The 25,040-nt window shown below is 35.6% G+C and overlaps 2 protein-coding genes across 3 annotated transcripts in view; one reads left to right on the forward strand and one right to left on the reverse strand.

Moving 5' to 3' along the window:
- Positions 1-1,308: 1,308 nt before the first annotated feature.
- On the reverse strand, positions 1,309-4,605 carry LOC113232819 (ankyrin repeat domain-containing protein 13C). The gene is made up of 2 exons (XM_026467644.1): positions 4,501-4,605; positions 1,309-4,269 (listed from the first exon to the last, which is right to left on the reverse strand). The coding sequence occupies exon 2, from the start codon at positions 3,465-3,467 to the stop codon at positions 2,127-2,129; it is 1,341 nt and encodes a 446-aa protein (XP_026323429.1). The 5' UTR covers positions 3,468-4,269; positions 4,501-4,605; the 3' UTR covers positions 1,309-2,126.
- Positions 4,606-6,726: 2,121 nt separating this feature from the next.
- Positions 6,727-25,040, forward strand: part of LOC113233254 (nuclear receptor coactivator 7) — a 101,769-nt gene continuing 83,455 nt past the window's right edge. Inside the window, exons 1-2 of one of the 2 annotated variants that reach the window (XM_026468303.1) lie at positions 6,727-6,810; positions 24,389-24,611. In XM_026468303.1, coding sequence (XP_026324088.1) covers positions 24,466-24,611 — 146 coding nt within the window. In that variant the 5' untranslated portion in view covers positions 6,727-6,810; positions 24,389-24,465. The remainder of the gene's footprint in view (positions 6,811-24,388; positions 24,612-25,040) is intronic. The other variant, XM_026468305.1, reaches the window with a different exon arrangement.

A 25,040-nucleotide genomic window follows, 5' to 3' on the forward strand; every position in this document is an offset into this window, starting at 1 on the left:
GTCGGAAAAAGGTGTTCCACATATTGTATACTATACATGTATAAATATAACTACAAAGAGCGACACAGAGTTGTTAAAACCACCAAATATTTATTAATTACTTTTTGCAATCAAGATTCCGGAAATGGTTTTGCTACATCTTACCTTTTACCACAGCAGAGAATAAAAAAGAAACGAGAATGGTCACCCTCACTAGCTTTAGATACCGCACCGCGCCCTGCATATTGCATGTCAGTTATCTACTGCATACTTTTACATGGCACCATTACAATTACTTTAGAATTCAACTTCGAAAAAATTCGACTTCCTAGGTCAGTACTTTTGTCCTACGATACCGTAAACCTATTTCCAGAATCCCTAATTCGAAAAATTAATTAATATTTGGTGGTTTTAACAACTCTATGTCGTCTTGTAGCTATATCTAAACATATACCTATGTATGTGGAACACCTTTTTCCGACCATTGATAATGACATATCTAATCATTAGCACTGAATGTAATTGAACAAATTATTTACCTGTTAATAAATAAAATTTGGAATGATAATGTGGCTTTTCCTTTTGGTATACAAAAATATTGTTCATTTATATCCATTCGTCTTACTTTCACAAAGTGTTTAAAAAACAACACAGAAACTCGTGTTTATCGATCTATTTATTACAACATCCAATTTTTGCATCTTTCTGACATTTACACATACATAGCGGTATTTAAAAACTATGATAAAATTAATAAAACTGATACGTAATTAGGCAAGAAATTACAATTTCAGATAAACACAGTTTATGTAAAATAATGAATGAATATAAAATCTATCCTGGTGGGATCAAAGTGTTATTGTCAAAAGACCTAAAAATAGTTGCACGAGATACACCCCAATGATGTTTTTGTTAACTTAATAAATTCACTATTTGCTCTGTCTTCATCTACTGAAGTGTCTACTCTATGTGTGCTAATCACACTTGATTAAGTAAAACATTATAAGTACATGGTTCTTATTATGAATCCAGTATGCTAAATTTCCTATATTTCGTGCACAGTGCACAATTTCTACTAACTTGCTTTCTACAAATCGAAATGCAGAAGGCACAAGGACATTGAAATCTACTTCTAACAGTAGCTTTCATATAGCTAACTGCTGTAGAGTTTTACACATGAATATGTGTTCTACGTATTGCACAATGTCATGGTCTTATAAATTTTAGCCAACTAAAGGTGTAGCTGCACAAATTTTAAATCTACAAATATTTTTCATACTCCCTGTTTTAATTTTTGAGATAATTATGTGTCAGATATGGCATAATTGATTTATTGTATAATTTACAATATTTATTGTATAAGTAATGTAGAATATGAACACATCATATAATATGGTGAATCTATGTTCTAAGACTGTAAAGAAAATACAAATTGATACAAATAAGTTATCATAATACAAAATGCCTGTGGACGCAATCTATGAGCAATAGGGTTATACTACAACATATCTACAAACACTGATTTACATAGAGAATTAAAAGGAAATACATTTTACTGTCTCTAATATAATAGAACATGTATTGTACATATGGAATAATATTATTATTGCAATATTTATGCATTATTACGGCAAATGAAGTTTTAACAGAGAACATCACTGTCATTCATATTTGAGTAACTTATTGTAAAACACAAAATATAACTAGAGTGAACATTTTCATCAATTGATTCCATCCTGTTACTCCTATTGACACAATTAACTATATAATTACATTGACTGTTACAGCTTGCTGTAGATAATTGTAATTACTAAATTAAAAACATATATCAAGTTACACTTTTATTCAATTCTAACACTGCTGAAACTACTACACATCAGACAGTTCACAACTAATTTTGTTTATCTATAATACATTTTGTAATTTAGCTACTCCACAAAGAGGACACAGTGACTGGAGTAGGAGCTGCCGAGGCCGAAAAGCATTGGGAACTCGATGGTAACGAGACCAGGCGGTGCGGGCTGGCAACGCGCTCCGCGCCCACGTGCAGGCCGTGACCATATCCATGCCCGTCCACGCCCTTGACGTGTTTCTCGCCGCCATGCAGGCCTTTCACTAATCTCAAACAGTGTTAGAATATCAATACGTCATAAATCAGGGAATCGCAAAGGGTCCTCTATGTAGTCTTCTGGGATAACAAACAGATCTGGTGAAAGATCATGCCGGAAATCAAACTTCTGAAATGTTATCTTTGCTGTGACTGTAGGTAATATTGGTATGTCAATTTTTACAGGAAATCCTTTAGGCAACTTCATGGCTACAAATTGACGCAATTTAGCAAAGTGTTTGAATGGAGCTATCACTTCCAATACATTCAGCAGCATATCAACACTAAGTGGGAAATCATCGCTCATAGCTATAGTAGCTCTAAAGTTTCTAGATGACTCCTTGTAAACTATTTCTCTCCCCAGGCTAGGGTATTGTCCTGGCAGAGATGTTATGTATGCTAGCCAGTCCACTCCATTGTCAGGGGGTGGATTTAATGATGCGCGGCGGGTTGGTTCTCCATTTGTATCCAGATTCTGTGGGTTTCCTTTAGTTAGACTTTCAATAATAGCCTTGTTCTTTTGTAGATCGTCAGTTGAAAGGTGTTCTCGCCTTTTTCTCGACTCCAACACTAGTCCAGTAATCGTGTATATATCACTTCTGTATTGACCAGCCACTGTCTCTTTACGGTCTTCACGGAAAATCCACCCAGACTGAGCCCTGGCAAATGATATACCTTTGGTGGACATTTGGGCAGATAGTATGTCACTAGACATGAGAATATCCACTTCATCTTCTATTTCGTTTTCTGTTTCTTCATAACGGACACGCTGAAATACCTTTCCTTTATTATCCAAAACAGTGAGTGCCTCACCAGGAGGTTTGTCTCCTTGAAAGATGAAAGATATATCACCTCTCTCCCACTTCATATCGCTAAAATCAACTAATGTAGTATCCAATCTGATACCAGGCCCAGACTTATAGATCTTACAGATATCTGATGGTAATATTCTAGAGACTAGTGGTACCCAGGAGTGGAAATCCCATTTCAGCTCCATATAAAAGTCATCTATTTGTGCCAGTGCCCTAAGGAGATCTGGCCGGCCAATCTCCATCTGTTCACGAGCTTGTTGCTTTAGCTTTCGCACAAGAGAAGATATGGTTTGACGGTCGCCGTAGCTGATGGCCTCAGCGAGTGGCGACCACCCGGTAAGGTTTTTTACTTTAACGGGAGCGCCGTGTGCGAGTAACAGCTGCACGCACTCTTTCCGGCCCAGCATGACTGCCAGGTGCAGCGCGGTGTTGCCGTGTTTGTCCTTGCGCGACACATCATGCGTTCGTAGTAAAGAGGACAGCTTACGCACATCCCCGAGGAACACACACTCGTGAAGTGGAAAAGCTTCATCTTCTTCGTTGCACGTCAAATTAGACATTTCGCACATACGTGTCCTTCTTAACCATCACTTATAGTAAACATCAATTAAATCGACACAGTCCACAGAGAGACAATTTAGTTTATTTATCTACAAATGAGATAAGATACTATCTTTCAGTAAAAATATGGACTTCATTTCCAACGTATGTTTTATCGTAAACAAAGCATATTGTGATAATTTACACTTTTTTCAATGTCATGATGTTCTTAATCGTCTAGAAGCCCTTTTAAAACCATTTCTTGGACCGATTTCTTCTTCAATTCCACTAAAAATATAAAATTGGGTCGTGTTAGAATTTTGTTAAAATGTCAGTTTTTTTTTTAAATTTGTAGTTTGTCAAAAAGACCGTGGCAATGGCAATATTGCCTGAATATTGTACTCGTTTACTCGTACGTAAGTACGTGTGAAATGAGTAATTAATTTACGCAAAGCAGTAACTATTTTATTAGTTTATTTTCAATACATTGAATAAATGGGGACAAAACATACAATTAAAAAAAATAGGAATTGAAACTCGGCACTAAACCCGTAAATAAAACGCTTAACAATGTAATTCGTCGGTGTGCTAATTATTACTGATAATAGAATTTTCATAATTTGTGGTAAAAAAGTATTTCTAGTAAAAATATATAGATATTCAACAATTTATCTATCAGCACAATCCCCCGTTTCCCAAAAGCATAAGTAGAAGAAGGGGCATTAGGTCCTTATCATTGTCCTTTTTTTTAGAGATGATAATCGGTTGCTGGTAATTCGGATATTGCGAAGGCATAAGCCCCGTGGTGCACTGGCTAGACACTGAATGCATCTGGAAGAAAGAGATTTATTTAATATTCTCCATTCATTAAATGATAGATAGATAAAATATGTAGTATTTAAATACATTTTATCTAATTTACACCAACTGACAATCGTTGGCTTTACATAACAAGACGTTTTTAAATTAGGTAAATAAATTATAGCAGGTGGTTTATGTATTAGTCCGCCATACATAACAATAAGTACACACAAGAATAAGTACTCTAAATTAAATACGTACGCCCAAAATAGCCACAATGACGACGCAAAGAAGAAAAGTTTTCGATGACATTCTGACAGTTTTCACTAACTGTTAACGACTATAATTACAGACCGACAAACTCTGTTTTTATACCAGTTTTTGTAACATGCTATTGAAATATACAATTTTATAAATATTATCGTATTTATTTAAATGTTAAAAGCACGTACGGATATTACAAATGTGTGTAACGAGGCAAGAATGCAGATAGGCAGTCATTACGAAATTATCATCCTAACGAAACCATTATCAACTTATGTATTATTAACTTCACGTGTACTCGCCGCCGTATAGACCCTAGTCTATTTGTCTACAGTACTAGAAAGGACCCCCTTTCTAGTACTGTAGACAAATAGACCCAGGGTATTTGTAACGTACGTTACATATACATTCGATTGCCGGTCATATTTAATGTATGTACTTACGTACTTTGGCACAAACATCATTAGGGATTTCTGTGTTCTATACGAGTTTGGGTAACCGGCTAAAGTGGTTCATCTTCATGATCTAAGTCACTAACGAGTCGGAAATCGAACCTGATGTTTCTAAATCGCAAGCGCGTGTTGTCTGGACTATCACCGTTTCTAAATGACCGATCACTTGCGCCATCACAGTTTCTAAATGACCACTTGCGTCATCATCCTGTACCCTGTACCATATTGATGGTATATGCACGGGAAAGTCAAGAGACATGTCAAGCTTGACAGATAAAAGTTTAATTTAAATAGAAATTGAAACTCGGCACTAAACCCTATGATGAGAACAGTTAAAAAATCGTGACCGTCAGGATGGCTGGTCGCAAGTCGCATCTGCCACTGAGTGTATTCAAGAATTGCTACCTATTTGCTACCATTTCTAAATAATTTCTACCTTTGATATATTCTGAGAAATAAAAAAAAAATTACCAGCCATTCTGACGTCAGGATGGTTGGTCGCCACTTTGTTTAGCATGAAGGGAGCAGATTTTCCAGAAGTATGTATTACCAATAATTGCTATCTATTTGCTATCTTCATGAATTAAAGGTAAACGCTTCCTACTACATTAGTTAAAAAATATAAACGATTGAAAATTTTACTAAGTAGCAACGCCTGCCCTTTTTATTATGGCAATAAAGCACTAAAAACTTTTGCTTTTTTAATTTAATCAGGCACTTTGTCGTAAAAATTTCAATCGGTTATTCTTTTTTTTAACTAATGGAGATGAGAAGCGTATACCTTTAATTCGTGAAGGTAGCAAATTGGTAGCAATTATTGGTAATACATACTTCTGGAAATCTGCTCCCTTCTTGCTGATCAAAGTGGCGACCAGCCATCCTGACGTCAGAATGGCTGATCAATTTTTTTTTTGATTTCTTAGAATATTTTAGGTAGCAATTATTTGGAAAAGGTAGCAAATAGTAACAAATAGGTAGCAATTCTTGAATATACATTCAGTGGCAGATGCGACAGGCGACCAGCCATCCTGACAGCCACCAAAAATCTTCCTAATTTGTGGTCCAAACTTTATACACTGTTGACCGTACAACTTTACTGGCATTACTAGTACAGGGTCAAGAGGACATCAAACTTGACACTAAAGATTTAAACTCAACCCTGTATCACGTGCGATAAAAACAGTTCAAAACCCAATTTGTGAAGTTCGATTGTGCTTGATGATGATATTGATCGCAGATGTAACGTGCTTCATTTTTTTCAAATTAGTGAATGAATTATGAATGTAACGAACACTTCTTAAAAAAATAAGATTAAACGCGATAGATGGCGCTGGAAGCCTTGTTTCTAGGCTTGTTATTGGTCTGTGTTTTAGGCCTTAGAAAAATTGACAGCCGCTCCGCAGCAATTCAACGCCTTTTTTCAGTTTTTTCACGAATTATGTCTGAAAATTTTGAAACTAATGTGAGAAATAAAGTTTTTATGTGAAATACGATTAAGTGGACTTTACATTTCTGGGACTTTCTTGATAACGAACTTTTACTTTCGTATATTCACGATAAAATTGCGTTTTACTATCTGCATCTGGCAATACGTTTCTTTATTTATTTATGGACTCATAGTGCATTAATATTGTTCATTAACAAAGACAGTTTATTCTCAAATAATTAATAGTTGTAGTACATAGCGGACTAAATTATTTAAAGTTGACTTTACTTCGTATCCATTAGTTTTACGCATCACTTTTTCGCGTGTAGCCTTAGCGGCTTTGTTGTAAACATAGGTTTTAAGGAAGACACTTTGTTCGTCTGTGTTGCTCCTCGTCGGCTGACCGGTCAAGAAGCCTTAAATCAGCATGTGAGTACAGTTTTTATAATTCTATTGATTTTGTATTCATGTAGGAATCTTGAAGATGCCTTGTCTAAATTGCCTGGCTACATCGGCAAGAGGTAAGCGATACACCAGTTATATTTTGCCTGACATCTTGTTTATTGCTGTGTCAATTCCTGGAGGGAACAGGATGTGGTTCATGTTTCATTGTTTTGAAAATCTCTTATATCTAGTATTTATAATAAAGTTACAAAAATATGGATTCATAATAAACCTGTTAATTAGTCTGGACCAATAACCTTTATTCAACAATGTTAAATTTAGATATATTAATTTTTTGTCACAATGTGATTGAATGAAATTGAATAATTTGTTTCATATTAATACACAATGAAGACACAAAAACGAATGTAAAAGAAACTATTTTAAAATGAATTTAAAATGTTAACTATTTTAAAGAATTTAAATATAATATTTACTTTTCAAAATAACCACTTCATTGAAATATTTTCTGAAATTAAAATTTTGTCAGCTATGAATTAGACTAAATGATTAATGTAACCACCATAGAATGATAGAAGTGTAGGCTATGATATTTTGTATTTGAAGCAGTTATGTACTTTCAAACATATTGCAACTTCTGAGAATTTTTTTTACAAATTTGGTCTCAAAATATCACATTTGATAACATCATTACGAATATTACTCCAAATGACTTATGGTTGTGCAAATTTTATTTATCATTGTGTTTTGCAACTGGTAGGGAATTGTACACGGTTTATGCTATGATCCTTTACTTATCATGAGTTATGTGTACATTTGAAAATGATTAAATGTTTTATTGTTCTCATTTCTTTGTGTACCGTCAACCATTGAAAATATATTTCAACTTGCGTAATTGGATTTTCACTGATATTACAAAAAGGTAACATTTTATGTGTCAACAGATTTTTTGAATTTTCTGAATTCTATTGGATGTAGTCTAGAAAGTAGACTTAACTCATTACCTTCTTTTTTTTTACAACATATAAGTGCGCACTTGACCTCCATCTCATCTGATTGTAAGTGCCGGCGAGGTCGACAGCAGAGGGTTTTGATTTTAAGAAAAATAAGTTCACGAGTGGCACAAAAATAATATGCTATGTAATAATAATGATAATAATAACAGTAATAATAATAATAATGCTTAACAATAAACAATACACAATGGAAATTAAAGCACATATAGATATATGTACTGTTTATACAGCATTTACAATCATTTACCTGGCACTAAACAATGAAATTAGTAGGTTATTGTATACTTGATATATATTTGTATACTTGTGATATACTAATTTAACTTACACTTTTTATATTTTGAAAAGATTTTGTTGTATCAAACAAAAGGTTATCATTTTTAACTTAATGAGTTATCAGTATGGAAGTTTTTCTGTCGACTAGTGGTATCAGTGTAACTTTGACCGTCACCTGGCATCAGTATAGTGTTTTCTTAAATACGAGTTTAAAATAGTAAGTTTAATATAATAAAATCTGGTTATTTATCTCTTTTGACTACTCTATTTGTGATTTTATGAGAAAAAAGTTCTACAAGTAAATCCTTTGTAACACTTACAGTTTTTACTAGCTCTACATATTTGGTTGTAGTTGATTTGTAAATTTAAATAAATTAACTAGCAACATAATAAGTGTGATAATAAATTACAAAAATTTCCATAAAATTGTTACACAGTGGACTTGCACAAACAAATTGAATGAAATTACTAAATAAACCGTAAGAATACTTTGTTTACTGTGAATCTGGAGAGCGAATAAAAGTAGCCCTTCCCTGCTTTTTTACGTTTTAATCTAATTATTTATTTAAAATGTCAGTTTGTACAAGTATATAACGAGAGTCGAGAAAACAATGGTGGCTTGACTTGTCCAAGTATATTCCTACAGCAATAATAAGAATTTATTTGCACATAGTACAAGTAATGTTACATTGATGTATGGTAAGTCAGCCTTGTTGAATATTTTTATTATTCAAATTGTCAAAACTTTTCGCATCGTTGAAAATTGATTTTTTCAACAGTAAAATCTTAATTGTTGTAGTAGCCTATTGTACAATTTTTGTATGCTTTTAACATAAGTTACTTTGAGCCGGCGACTTTGTGTGAAATCAGGTAAATAAGCGAGTCTCTGCGAACGCAAGTGATATATTTCCATAATTAAACAAAATATCCATGAAAACCCTGTTATTAATTTTGGCAGGACCAGTATTTTTGCTTTGAAGAGAATTCATGTCTACTTTTGAACTGATCAACAAGAGGGATACTACATTCCAATACACACTTAAACTCTTTTCTACTACTGTGTGAGGCAGCTTTAAATATCCAAGCTAATCTATTTTATAACTTGCTTTCATGAGAAGATTCAGGTTCATTCATCCATGGTACACAAATTACCATATGGACTTCAATACTCCTTTTCATCCATATAAACAATATAAAGAATAACATTTTTTATCATTTACTTGAAAATTGTCTAAGCTAAGTTTTGAGTGAACAGATCTAAGAAAAAACAATCTATTGACCCATACTCTTGATATTACGTTTTAACCAACTCCCAGAGGTAGTCTCGAAAAACTGAAAAATATGTTCCATTGTTAACTTTAAAAATTGACACAGTTTTTAATTCTTTTTTAAATTTGCATATTCTTTGTTATACATATGTAACAAAGAATATGCGTATTATTACTTATATGATAAGTAGTCATACCAAGTCTCAGGTTAATTGTCATTATCGCAGCAAGCCGCTACTGGATATGGAACCTTAGGAATGGGATATTCCAATACAATCTCATGTTTCGCCTTTTTTAAAAGAGTGGTTAAAAATAAACATGCAATAAAATACATGTCACAACTATCGCGTCACAGAATCGTTGGTCAATACTACGGCTGCCCTAATACCAATGCTAAATCGGTTCTTATGTCTAAAATACAAATGAATTTCATATAGTTTCTAATCCATCTTTTCTTTGTTACTTATTATTATATATTATAATATAATTGTAGGAATCACTTCAACATCGAGCCGTCATGAAACTTTAATCTGAGCTAAAGTCCTTATGTCGCGTGTCGCTTGTCCTTACACACGTCACGTACACGTCATGTTCGATGGATGTTTACCTAAAACTGACGGCATTGTGACCGGGCGCACATAGGGGAAAAATTGCGATTCAACCGGCCAATAATCGATTTTTCAAAACTCTGCCCAGGTAGAAAAAAATGGCTCCTGATAAAGTTGAATAGACAGAGAACAATAGACTGCTCTACCGTTTCCCTTTATGATTGCATGACAACAGTATTATCAATCGGAATTTGATCATTGCCCACAGTGCATGTATCGATTCGCGGCGTCACTTGCGAAATCGTCTACTTTAAAAGTGACTATTACTCTATTTTTGCTTATTTTATCGTGAATATTATATAAATTTACGATTAATTTGAGACGCTAAAAGTCAACACTGACATATTTTAAGAAAAAAATATTTTTCATGAATTCAAAAAGGATGTATTTCTTCACATTTCTATGCGGTGATTCTACTACAATTATAATGGCAAAGGGTTTAGTGTACTAAAAGAACTAAAATTGGCTGCTACTTTTTGCTATAATCAGTTTCAGTCGTATTTGAATCGAGCAGGGTGAAATGGCATAAAAGTTACCTCGTTCTTTTATCAGAAGAAGCGGCAGAAGCTCGCAATAAACATTTTCGCCAATACCGGCAGAATTTTGCAGAAAATTTTTTACGAAAAGCGTGTAACATTAAATAGACTGTTAAGTTTAGATTCTCTAATATCGAGTATCAGGCCAAAACGAAAAAAAATACGTTTTGTTTTTAGTTAAGAAGCATTAGATATGATGATTTCTGCCGAGCCATACTAGAGCACCTTCGAAACATCAGAAGGTTCTGCACAGAAAACCAACGAGGTATTTTCTGATTATGAACCATGGATTTCATCGTCATCCTAGTTGAAATTATGATTATAAGTTTTGTTTTTGTAAATATAATAAATTGTGTTTAAATATTTAGTTGTTTCATTTCATTTAATACCTTACTCACCTAGTTTCTTTTTGGGCAAACTACAAAAGTTAACTATTTTGACCACCAGAACGCAAAAATCCAAAGAAATAATTTTGACCACCTTTATCGTCATTTTTCCCTACGTGTGACTTGGCCTAAACGTAACAATTCCCGTTTAGACCACACCGGTGAGAAATGCCCGGCACTAAAAAAAATCCCGAAATAGCGTCAAATAATGAGATATCGCGAAAAACTTATTATACAAATTACTTTGACAACAGTTATGTAAACAAATGTCATTTTTTGAACATTTTTAAAATCTTGGCCGGTGGCGAACGTGTTAATATATATATATATGAATTTACAGGTATATCGTTTTTCAATCGTTTTTCATCCTATATAAACAATGAAATACAAAATTGAAATTGATAGTTAAGACAAAACAATGTAATAAATCATGCAAGTGTAGAAGTAGCGAGATAACAGGTTTATTTTCGTACAGCAATGTGCTCTGATTTCATCACATCTGCGCCGCCCATTGATAATATTATCTGACTATTTATGTGCAATTGATATCCTATACACTTTTCATTTGTACATTATAATAACTTCGTTAAAGTGTGTGATTTTATACTATAACTGTTTTGTTTTATAGAAAATGAATACATCTTTTGAGCTCATAATAATATAAATATAATAAATATTCGATTACATCACATGCTTTGCTCTGATCACGAAGTAAGTAACTAAAGCATTTGTGTTATAGAAATCGAAATCAACGACGGTACCACAAACACCCAGAGCCGAAACAATATAAAAAAGTTAGTTTTCTACATTAACCCGGCCGGGGATCAAACCCGGGATCTCGAAGATGATCAAACCATGAAAACCGGAGTCCCACTCGACCAAAGAGATCGTCAAAATTTCAGAAAAAAATTACACAATTTTGTCGTCAAATCAAATCATTTATTGCTAATCAAACCTGGACTGTCTGTATTCCCGTTTAAAATCCATCCATTTATGAAAACGTTGGTCGTATCGCATTGCTCGTATATATGGGATGGAACACATCGCCAAATGGCAAACCGGTCAGACACGGCCAGGTGCGGTTTGTGGCCCAGAGACGAGGTCAAGGTTATCCGGAAAACGATGCTCTACTTTACAAAGTGAGTTAGGTTGATGAATGCTTTTTTCCCAGAAGGGCGGACTTGCTTATGTTTATGAAATTGCGGCTACTTTTACTTGGAGTAATTTGCTTTTAGTATTACGTTACTTAATTGATGAGATTAGTAAATAACTTTTCATAGTTTAGTTGATTATATTATAACCGTACGACTGCATGCAATAGAAAGTGATTAATCTGTTATTGTTGTTACTAAGAAAATTTCGCGAACGTTTCCATACGGAAGTTTACAAGAATTCCATACCTTGCTTGCCTAGCATTGTGGACGGCATAACATAATGTAATAATAAGACTTACTAACTAATCGGTATACCTAATGTGGTATTGGAAACCTATCGAAACAATGGCATTCAAATGCTAAAAAGCCATTAGGAACGCGCACTACACCTCTTACAATTTTTTAACAATGATTTACTTCTCAGGCTCGAGTACCTACCTCTACACACATCAACACTGTCTAGGGATATTTTATTTTTTCGTGGATTGCAAAGAAACTACGAAAAAGTTCTTGACACGTTCGTATATCCAAATGCGCAGTATTTTATAATCTGATTGAACATTTAATAAAAAATCTTTTTATATTTATTTTTAATGACTTTTACGGTAAAAGTAGAAAAAGTTAACTTTTTACTGTAACTAAAATAAGAACTTCTGTTTTTGGTTATTAAAGAGAAAAACAAAATTAAATGAAACAAATTAATGTTTTACAAAGTAAAATTTAATAATCTGTAAAACCGCCTCGGATGTTTATAACGCATCTGCAACGATTGGGCATGCTCAAAATGAGGCTATCAATATCTCTTTGTGGGATAAGGTCCCAGGTTCGATGAAGATGCATAAAAAGTTGATTTTCTGTCACCAAATTTTCGAGAAAATTTCGTAAAGCTCGTCATTGAAGCACGTCTCACGCGTGCTCAATCGGATTTAAATCCTGGGACTGGGACATTATGTTGCTGCAGCCATTGACTTACTATTCGAGCTGTGTGTGGGCGAGCATTATCATGCATAGACATAAAGTCCTGACCCATTTTCAACCGATGTGGTTGGACTACAGGTTCCAGCACCTCATTACGATATTTTGCGGCAGTTAAATTGCCCTGCAAATGAGGTCAGTTCTCCCTCCTAGGCGTATACCTGCCCATACCATAATTGTTCCACCTTGATATGGATGGATTTCCTGGGCATTTTGCAGGCGACTCGTACGTCCAGATGTTCGCCAAATGCGTATTCTTCATGTATGTGGATGGAAGTCGAACCGAGGTTCATCTGAGAAAAATACCGTAGACTATTGTCGATTGTTCCAAGCCAAATGTTTATTTGCCCACTGTAATCTTCGACCGCGATTGCCTCGTCGTAGTGCTGGAACCCGAAGTGGTCTACAAGCATGTAGGTTGACTTCGTGCAGTCTCCTCCTCACAGTTTGGTTGCTCACTAGGACCTGGTGTTCCGATTGAAGCTTTAAAACCAATTGCCTAGCCGTAACTTAGGTTGTGTCTTTGCTGTAACTTGTAGAAATTGGTCTTGTCTTGCGGTAGTTTCCCGACTATTCCCTGTGTGTCGCACAACCACATCGCCAGTGTCCGACTGACATGACGCTTTGACTGGTGCCAATGGCATCAGCAACATTGCACTGGATCGCGCCGGCTTCTAGCATGCCTACGGCTATCAACATCTCTTCTTTAGTTAAATGTCGGCATTCCATAGTATAGAAACAACCACCAGTAATAATACAGTTAATAAAATTGTGAAAAAAAAAAATTCAATTCCATTTAAAAACAATTTAATCTTTAAGACACACAGAGGAAAACAAACTATCGTAACAAAATTAACAAAACACTAGCGCATCCGTCGTTCTTTTGTTTTAAATTTGAATTTAGAATACAGAAAAAATGTGCCAGGAACAAATTGACGTTTAGATCTTTTGGATATGATCAGAACTTTTAGAGTTATTCTAATAAACGTGAAATATCCCCAGACAGTGTTGATGTGTGTATTTACAAACTTATATTTACAATTAAACATAAAGGTCTGAGCTAGTATATTTTAGCCTTACAATAGCGAAGTATGGAGTGTTTAGCCACTTCTTTATCAACGTTACATCGTTATCATTTTCCGAAATATTATTAGTAGATTCATAGGTGTCATTGAAGAAATAATAGCTTGTATAATGGTTGATTTATGTTATTAAAAAAAGATGTTCATAATTTACTAGTCCCATTGCCAACCAATTGATTTTGCTGCTTTACGATGTATTTAAACGTTTCACTTGAGATGGTAATGGCTAAACTATATTACTTACGCTACAAATCCAACGGAAAATCGTCTAGTTACAGAGGAGTGTTCATTGGTACGTTATTCGCCACATAAATGGTACTTTGCCATTGCTTTTAAAGTTTTATAAATGTATGGTATTGTATAATGATTATCATATTAAATTATGGGTTGCCTTTAGTTTTTACATTAAACGTGACTATTAAATTATTTACGTTTTCAGTAAACACGTTAACTTTGGTATGATTTCATATAGAGAATATCACACTGTGATTCGAGACAATCGTAATGTGACGTTATGGTGTGCATATATTTTGTTGTTTTCATCTAATTTTGCAAATAATCAATATCATTTCTTATGTGTCGCTATAGTGTGTGTTATAGGACATTGATAGGTTAATTTCAACAAAAAAAAAATGTAGTAGTTCCTACACCGTCCTAATCACGGAATCCCTTAAATCCGTTATTGTGACAGACACCCACTAATCTTTAATCGATTTATGGTTACAGAAATTGCTTTGTCTTAACCTATCCCCAACCAACTCGGGTTTTAGTTCCTGTTCTATCATAATGGATATTGTATTACACAAAATAGGAAAGTTTTTAATTTAGGCATTCCAGCATAGCTAGCTATGCATAACAGGCGCGACGCGCGCGATAAAATTGAAATAAGCGCGCGCTATTGGTTAACTAAATTAGATTTGATTGAGACAGCCAATAGCGCGCGTTTTTTCCAATTTTATCGCGCGAGTCGCGACTATCATGCGTAGCCATGCTACGGGGGCAGATTAACTAAATAGTGGTTTTTTTTTAATCTACTGCTACTTTTATGCAAATTCAGTTTTCGATTTCTATATTTTCAGTAGTTATTAGTGTTATTACAATTAACATGTTCCGTGTTCATGCAGAAATAAAAAGTTTTTAGTATCTAATTAATTTTCTGAGCGAACAATGTTGGCCTACCTTAAATGGTTTTCCGATATATGTATTGCAATGGAATAGGTGTCGAGAAACCGTTTTGTGATTATGTGGAGGGTAGGGGAGCAGTACCTCACGCCCCCGCCCCAAGTTGGGCGCCATCGCCAGCCGCCAGCCGCTCGCTTGCGCGCCCTCCGCCCCATTCGGCTCGCACCTCGCCTCTTTCCCCGTTCCTATCTCCGCCTCAGTTGCACGCTTCAAGCCTTCGAAGCAGACCGTGTGCGCGTTATGCCGTATTTTTTCCCGTCTGCATCCACACCAATATCGTCCTTCCTCTTCGGTTCGTTGCATCTATGCATGGACCATATTAGATGCTTTCTGCACCTCATTATTACTCATTAATTGACAACACTGATTAATGTCATCATTATTCATTACTGATGTTAGACTCATTTAGTACTTGTTCATTATCACTTATCAATCACAGATTTTGTAGTAGGTGATGAAATGCAATCATTCTCGTGTAGCTCTATTCATTGTTAGATGCCCACTAGCGATTGGAATAAAATTTAAACAATCAGGTGTTAAATGTTTGTGCGAAAACTAGTGACGATTGATGATGGATTTGTAGAAATATTAAGGCAACTGATTGAAGTTGTAAACAATGACTATTGATTTATGGGATGGCCATTGTTGCTTTATAATCATTATTATTAACAAATAATTAACTGCCGCCGTGGCCGAACGGTTACCATGCCGGACTGCCACGCAGAGGTCCCAGGTTCGATTCCCGGGCCGGGAGAAATGTTTGTATGGCTTACATTTATTTCTCTCGTGAGTTTGGGTGTAATTTGTGGTTGTCTATGTGTGTGTCCATGGCACCCGCGACACAGGGTTTCCCTAGTGCGGGGCTAAGTTGAGTGTGTGCGTTATTTATTAAAAAAAATAAAATAAAAAATAAACAAGAAATTTTTACGGTTATTACAAAACTCGACTTTTTTTTAAATTGAAACATTTGCCGCGATATGAAATTCTTACTCTTAATATATTTGATTTTCTAGCAAGTTGTGTGTGTTCATTAGTCTATCGATCTTTACTAATGTAATGTCATAATACTACAAAAATTTATTTATGCATAGCGGTTGTTGACGAATGTCGTGCGCTTCTAGTAACAGCTGATCGCGCGTCACACGTTGGGCGCCACTTGGCAGCGAGCAGGCGCGAAGCGGCAGCAAGGTCGCTCGTATCGAGCGGACCGGTCAAAATTTAACAAATGCTCCTCCTACGTGTCCGGACTGTAGATCAATTATGGCAAAATTAACACTTTCATAGTAAATTTCAATACGCGGTTGAGGTAACTCAAAAAAGGCGTAAATTTACGTACTGCGTCGTAGATACTGCGCAATGTGAGCGTTAGGAAGGCACGCTTCACGTTTCGAAAGTCCTAACCTTGTTCCGGCCGGGGGCAGTAAAGTGTGATTCTTTTGTTCACATTTTCGTTCTGCTTCCGTTTCGCCTACTGCGTGCTTCCCTCACGTTTCAGCTAAGTGAACAAGTACCGCCGGATACAAATGCTCTTTGTGACAAGCGTAAAAGAAAAAGCTCTTCGTTTAACGTGAAGAGTGCAGATCCTAAGTTTTGTTGAATTTGAATTTTTATGTTGATATTATGAAACAAAATGTAAAGAATTATGAGCCGCCTTGCTGCTCATATTTTCTGTTGCTCAGTTCGATTACATTAAAGTCAGATTTTTTTGAGTTTTAATCTTTGAAAACTTCTGAAATTGTAAAACCCTTAATGCCTTACAGGTAGATTTGATTATTCTAACAATTGTTGAAATGATTTCGTGGCTTATACAAAATATTATAAAATAAATCCCATCGAGTTGTTTTCAGATTAAACTTTGCTAATTAAATCAGTCAGTTTTAATATTATATACGAAACAAAAAGTTTCTACTTTTAAATTGATCGCTGGGGCAATATTTATTGACATGCGAATGATAGTGTCACTACGTTACGTTAAAAGGAAATTAACAGGTCGGTGTATTGAAGCGGACGTTACTGCCCCTTATTGTTCTCCTTTCAGGAACGTTCACTTAAGGACACATTTATTATTTTATACCTCCATTTTCTTTCATACAAACCCGTATTTTGTGTCAATCGTTTTCTTGAAATATCTTATATCCGGGAACGTCGACTTTCTTTCAGAAATCGACTTATTTTGCCGAGAAAATAAATTTATATTTAATAAAGAGGATTGTCTCGTAAATTATGAAAAAGGAGATTGAAGTTTTCCTTTATCTGATTTTTATTATGATTCATTTTTAAAAGACTTTTATATTCAAGGATTTTGTATTTAGCTTTAAAAAGCGAGTTGAACGTTTAATCCTTTTTGTGTTGCGTAACTTGGAAACAGGCTGTTGCTTTACTAGTTAGCTCGTTGTAATCAGACAAGTACTCAGAATGGAAGCACGAAAGAACGGGTACTGAGTGTTGACATGTGTCGTGACGCGAACATCTTGACGCTTATTAAGCTCTTCAGTAACATTCAGATGTGAACACCTGAATGTACAGACAAATTTTGGAAAATGTTTCCCCGTTTTGTTTTGACGTATTTTATTAATTTCAACATTAATTTTGACATGCAACATTGAAATTAACTCTGACATCGATTGTTTGATTACTGTGTTTTGTTGCTTTAAAATCAATTAGCTATTCAATTGTATAATCATCAATTACGGTATACTTTAAGTTATTGAGTATCGGTGAGAGTGACTTTCGATTAATTAATTTTTTACTAATCACAAAATTAAAATTTTGTTCACAAAACATCCTTTTTCAAAAGGGAAAATTTCTTTTACATTTTTTAATTATCGATTGTTAAAAAAACACCTATTATATAAGGATTCAAGTAGGGAGAGGTCTTTTTTTACTTGAGGAAGCAGTCGTTAGTAGAATAGACAGTACGACTGCAGGGACTACTCAAGGGTCAGTTGGATGGCGGAACGAGAGGAGCGTGCAGGGCTTGTCGCCAAGGTTGAGGGTGGGTGCGATCAGCTGGCCTTACGTAAGGTGTGCGCGACGAAGAGAGGCGCGGTCGGGGGAGCGCGGGCCGCGGGTAGGGCCGATCGATATGTGCTTTCGTCTCTTGATATCGCCCTGTCGTTTCACTATGTTGGCTCCCAAACTTTTCTATCTACCACTTACCCTAAACTTCGGCTTCTAACAAACTATTGAAAATCGGAGACTCCATGTCCAATAATGTGAACGATTCACTAGATTTCGCTAATATTCGAATGGATTAGTGCTATTGATCGTATTTGATCCCTATAAAAGACACTTAGCCATTTCAGAGTATAATTTTTGAAATTGTGTTGCATATGTTGCGTATAGTACCTACAGTCATATACACAAAATATCTGACATCCCAAGCGGACCTTGTCGACCTTTTGGTTCTGAGCACAAAAATGTATAGAAAATTGTTAAACAAACTTAATCTTTAACCTGTGAGCCGTAAAATTTATTTTGGTATGACTCCCGGGTCGTCTCATTAGTGTATGACATTTTAAGAAAGTTTTTAAGCGAATTTGATCTATAACGTATGGTTCTTACTTAAATACAGAACAAAAATTTCAACCAGCTTTAGTAACGCCGTCGCGTCGTGGCCAAATGGTATAAGGATTGCTTTGCAAATTGAGGCAAGCATGGTTCGAGTCACTTTAAAAATAAAATATTGTTTAGCTATGACTATATAATATTGTTTTTTATTTTTAACTTCTAGATAGGTGTAAGGAATGTCTAAGTTTTGTTCATACAGAACAATAATTTCTAATTTTAATAATTCCGTTAAGGGCATATTAAAACAAGAAAGAAAACTTTGAAAGTCACTAAAACCTTTAAGTAAGTAATTAAAACTGAATAGACAATAACGAAACGTGGAACAATGCGTAATCACAGAAGTCACGATCGTATGCAAACTGCAGTGCGATTTCGTGATTTGTTAATCTATCCATACCCACCCTACGCTTATTAATAAATAATATCAACCCACCCACCTTAGGCAATTTCTAGTGAGCAAATATTGTGATTTGTCAACCTTAACATTAAAAAGTGAAACAATGCTGTTAAAAATATAATGTTAAAACAAAACAGTGCTCGTGGAATGGAACCACGGGTATTGTAACTGGTAGTCGATATAATAAATATCGATACGAAATTTAGTATTGGTTTTAAAGTTATGTTGATTATCTTCAAGGAACACTCCACTGTATTGCTTACACAATAAAGTTGTAATTGCTTTTCTTTGTTCAATACGTAAGATGGCTCTCAAAACCAAAAGGTCTGTTTGGGCATATTAGAGGGTCTGTACAATATGTATTATAATATTAAAGTGGCTCGAGTTCGCTCATACAAAATACATTGAAATATTTTAGCAAGGAAAACGAACTGCGCAGTTGTGTACATTCAAAACATCCGCATTGTTACAAATTACAATATGTTTCAAAAAGGCCTTTAGTTTAAAAAAACCTTTAGTTTTAGACTTTAAGAAAATTTATAAATTTTTCAACTACCTTTTAAATACAATACATACATTGTAAAATATACAAATGTAACGTGGAATGCCATACTTTTAGTATTTTTTGTATGTATTATATAGATGTTTTTATAACCGAAGTAACGGTAACAGTAAAATAGATGATACGAGGGGAGGTCCAAAAGTCCGCGGAATGGAGGGGTTGTAAATAATATAAAACAATAAGGCTATTTTTCCTTTTCAATATACTTACCTTTGAGCGCAATACATTTTTTAGATCTCGATATTAGCTTTTCTATGCCATCGAAAAAATATTTTTTCTCTTTGCTCTCAAAATGAGCTAAAATTGCTGCCTTAACCTCTTCATCGTCGCGAAATTTTTTCCCACGTAATTCTTTTTTCAAATTCGGGAACAAATAATAATCACTGGGGGCTAGGTGCGGGCTGTAAGGTGGGTGGGTCAGCGATTGAAAGCCACACTTGTGTAGAGCAGCCATCGCAACATTGCTCTTGTGAACCGGTGCGTTGTCTTGCAAAAGCAACACACCCTTTGTCCATTTTCCCCGCCTTTTTTCTTTGACAGCTTCCTTCAGTCTCTCTAATGTTCTTGCGTAATATTCTCCCGTTATATTGACCCCCTTTTCTTTGTAGTCAACCAATAAAATTCCTTCACAATCCCAAAAAACCGTAACCATGATTTTTCCAGCCGATTCCGACACCTTAAACTTCTTAGGGGGTGGTGTACCCTTTTTATGCCATTGCATTGACTCCTGTTTGGACTCGGGCTCAAAGTGATGAACCCAAGTTTCATCTCCAGTAACAATTTGCTCCAAAATTAGGGTAGGTTCTGTTGCTTTTGAGGCGGCGTGAGCATTCTCGGCACCGATCTTGCACTGACTTTCGTCATGCCAAGATGATCGTGTAGGATCCTCAAAACGGTAGTGTCTGATACTCCTGCTAATGCAGACAGCTGTTTCTTCTTCAGACGGGCATCTTCCAATATAAATTTTTCGATTTTTTCAACATTGTCTCATGTGGTGGCCTCAACTGGCCGTCCTGGGCGAGGATCGTCTTCAATTGATTCTCTGTCTGATATGGTGGCCTCAACTGGCCGTCCTGGGCGAGGATCGTCATCAATTGATTCTCTGCCATGTTTGAAAAGACCGTGCCACTTGTAAATCATTGTTTTACCAGGGCACTGATCCCCATAAACAGTTTCCATCTCATTCATAATGGTTTGAGGAGATTTTTCCTTGCTTGGTAAGGAATTTGATGACAGCACGAAACTCGATTTGCTCCATATTTGCAGTTTTCTTCCGGATTTACTTGTTTGTAGGGCGATATCTCATAAACTAATGAAGTTAAAAGGGTGAAGCTTGATATATATACCCCTAATGAGTATCTGATTAGTACCACATCAAGCAAGCGTAATCAGCGGGCTCCCGCCCCCTCCATTCCGCGGACTTTTGGACCTCCCCTCGTAAGGACATACTGTGCTCCCTTACCTACGTCACAGTTTCCCTTAGTGAACTTGCTTTATCAAATCGTTGCTCCAATCACACCGAATTAGGTCAAGGTGCGATAGCATTAAATTTCTTCACTAAGCAAATTTAGTAATTCGATCTATTCTCTTTAGAAAGTCATCGCAAGTTGATGAACTTGGCTCGTTGGCTAATACGCGAATGAATTATTTCTCGTTTGTTATAAATATTAATACAAAGATCGAAAACTCAGAAAAAATTCCTTCGATCCGGCCGGATTCGAACCGACATCTTCTAGCATACTATGTCAGACGCTATACCAACTAAGCTACGGAACTAACCAGCGGACCTCACGAATTTTTCTATGTGCTTGTTGTCGTGTCTTTGTATTTGGTTTTTTCAACGACTTTTTAGTCGTTGCGCCATCTATGACAAATCTATGAAAGTTTTATCACCCAGTTAGATACCTTTGCAGCATCCAGCCCTGGCGAGAGACGTCGCTATTCACTGAATTTTAAATTTTTATTGAATTGATATTCAATGTTTTTGTGAAATCACTCCACTAATTTGTTATAAATATTAATACAAAGATCGAACACTCAGAAAAAAATTCCTTCGATCCGGCCGAATTCGAACCAACGTCTTCTAGCATACCGTGGCAGACGCTATACCAACTAAGCCATGGAACGAAATTTCTCGTTTGTTGTTATATGACCGTATTATATACTGTACAGACTAGATATAGACTAGGTCGGAGTAGGGTAGTCATAGTTTACTTTTAGTCGGGCGTCTCACGCGATGCTAGGAAGCAACTACTGATAAACCTCTGCGGAAGTCCGTATTAGGTAGCTTGACGCTTGCACTATGTGAATAAAACCATTGTTGCTACTTACCGATGCCTAAATGTCACCTGTTATCATATATGGTATATATAATCATATATACATAATAACAGTAACCTCTGAGGTGAAGCTAATTATATAATAAATTGTATTGCTGTCGTCGAGTCTGGTGAATCCTGGTCAACTTCTGAATGAACTTTGTGTACGACAAAAGTTGTTCCTTGCTATTGTAGTGCAATAAAATTGAGATCAACGATTGTGTTGCCACTAGTTCAATATTGCTGTTGGTAACGTCGTGTATGTTATTAGTGTTACTGTTTTCTTTATATGGTTTGTACGAAATTATGGTCTTCACACTCAAGCTGGTATTGATTTCTATAGGTCCTAGGAAATGGGTTATCGTGAATCTTGTTTTAATTTGTCATAGCAAATGAACATTACTAAAAATTAATTTCATAGAAATAAAATAAAAATCATAGAACGATTTGAAACCTATATACCGTGGGCGCTCGTTTTAATATTGATAGTGGACGGGTTCATTTATATCTATGATATACCAAAGTAATATTTGTTTCGCGCTCCAAAGCTCAAAGAGGGGTATTATGCCGTACCTACGTCGCATTACGTATTCGAATTTGATGCGACAGTGACACCGTCAGTATCTCGGGCCGAGACAGAGATGCATAATTTATTTTTCACACGTTCCCGTAAATATATTCGTATAACCCACCCCGCTTTAGGAAGTAATTACCTATTCTACATAAATTTTATACGTTACAGTTTTGAGGAAAATAATAACAAAATAAGTTCGATCAGACTTACGTGATACCTGAAAACATACAATCACATATAAACTGAATATATTTTAGCGCGAAATGACATCTAAACATTAATACCTACCCACTTACCATTATACATATCTATTTGACGTACAAAGCTGCTCGATCAGATGACACTCGTAATGTGTTTATGTCATCTCGCAGCCACTGGTGGCCGGTCGCACATCTATTCAATGTGACGAGTGGCAGCTCTATTATACTGCAGAATGGGCGCAATCTCTAGAGATGTCCATCACTTGGCCGCCGTGTTCAAAATTTTCCTCTCCGGACATCCTATCACGACGTCACTTACCTATCGTAGGTACATACATATACATAACATCTTGTATTTTATTTCTAATACGTAATACTTACTATATTTAATTGAAGGATGTTATCATGTTTTATTACGCTTCATTATTTTAAGTTACATGGACGGCACAGCTTTATTAAATTCGTTAAAAAGTTCCGATGTTCTACTTCGTACTACTACTATAAAAACGCCTGATAAATTTTTAATACCAAAGTTTCTTTACTACCAATAAATGTACTTAGTCGATCTCCGAGCATTGCAGTGGGCTTTTTATTTTTCTTAGGCAAAAATAGAACTGTTGTAAAGGTGTAAAGGTACTCCCTTTATATAACACTAGCTAGTTTAAGTGGATCGCCTTTGGTCTATTTTCTTTGGAGGACGGCTGTATCTAAATCGAATATGATTCGTAGCTTGCTTTGATACTAGTAGTTAGTTCCGTCTGGATTATTTACTGAAAATGCTGATTTATGCTTAGTGTACAGACGGCAGCACATCAAGGTACAATTGATGGATCTTGTTCCGTTGCACTGAAAGCGATATTCGAATAAATGTGTGTGTACATAGATTGATGTGCTGTTGACGTACCTATTAATAACCTGTTCTTACCTCTGATTTTTTTTTATATATTTGAAGCATTCCACTGATAATATGGAAAATTCTCATACGTACTAGTTACGTATATCGTCGGGGTTTTGTAGAAAGGGCGAATAATTTTTCATGGGAGCATGGTTTAGGTTTTAACGACTGTTTTAAAATATTTACGTCCTGTTTTGAAATTCAATTTTGGTTTTAATTAAGTTTAAGTTTATAATAATAAAATATTACAAATAATAATATTACAAATATTTTAAAACAGCGTGAAAAACTAACACATCCTCCCTGAAAAGTTTTCTAAATGGCGCTTTCGCCCTTTCTACAAAACACCGATGATATAAACTAGTCATGTTCAATATTATGTTCCATTTTCATTCATCCGCAGCTTTGTCATACTTTGTTTTTCTTTCACGGATTAGTTTTCAATCAATATAAAGCTATTTCTTCCGAGTACGTACTTGCAAACTCGGTTCGATCTCGCCTTTTATTTTGTGTTAAGTCCGACTTTTCGTGTTTACTATTTTCCGTTTTGCTTTGCTTTACCTTATCATTTACGTGGCTTTGGTTGTCTCTGTTATGTTGCAGCGTACGTTAGTTGTGGTGATTGGCGGTGCAGTGGTGTGATGTTGTTGTTGGGACGCTGGTAGTGCCCCCGTTCTGGGATGTCTTCACCGGCGCGCGCGCCGCCGCCGCCTCCACCTTCCGTGCCGGCCGGTGCGGGTATGCTGCCTCCGGGCCCCGGGCCTTCGCGTCAACGCTCACTCAAAGATCGTCTTAGAGAAGGAATCACCGGCCCCTTCCATTGGCAGTAAGTAATTTTACTTACACGTTAAATACAGACGACAACCCGAGGTGCAGCCATGTTCTGTATTTAATTTGCATGATAATCGTTTAGCGAAGATTGCATGATTTTTATTATTTTAGATATTATTGTCACAGATATATAAATTGTAGCTATAATGTGGTCAAATAAATCTAGTAAAATATCATAATCTGGTGCTGAAATCGTATTTTTCCAAAACAATCGTCCACTCTTTACGTCTCTTAGTTTAAAATTGATGTTTATTGCGCGTGTGTCGTACTCGACGTAAGTACCTCATTTTGCAAAGAATTTCTCTTTAGACGTACATTATATTCTCAAAATGGGCCACCGAGTTTGATGTTGCTCCACTATTATAGCGGGTTATTTGAAACATTAGCGAGTCCTAAACCGTTTTAATGTCGTGTTATGTGATTA

Source organism: Hyposmocoma kahamanoa, unplaced genomic scaffold, assembly GCF_003589595.1.
Source record: "Hyposmocoma kahamanoa isolate Upper Pololo Valley unplaced genomic scaffold, ASM358959v1 78, whole genome shotgun sequence".
NCBI lineage: Eukaryota > Metazoa > Arthropoda > Insecta > Lepidoptera > Cosmopterigidae > Hyposmocoma > Hyposmocoma kahamanoa.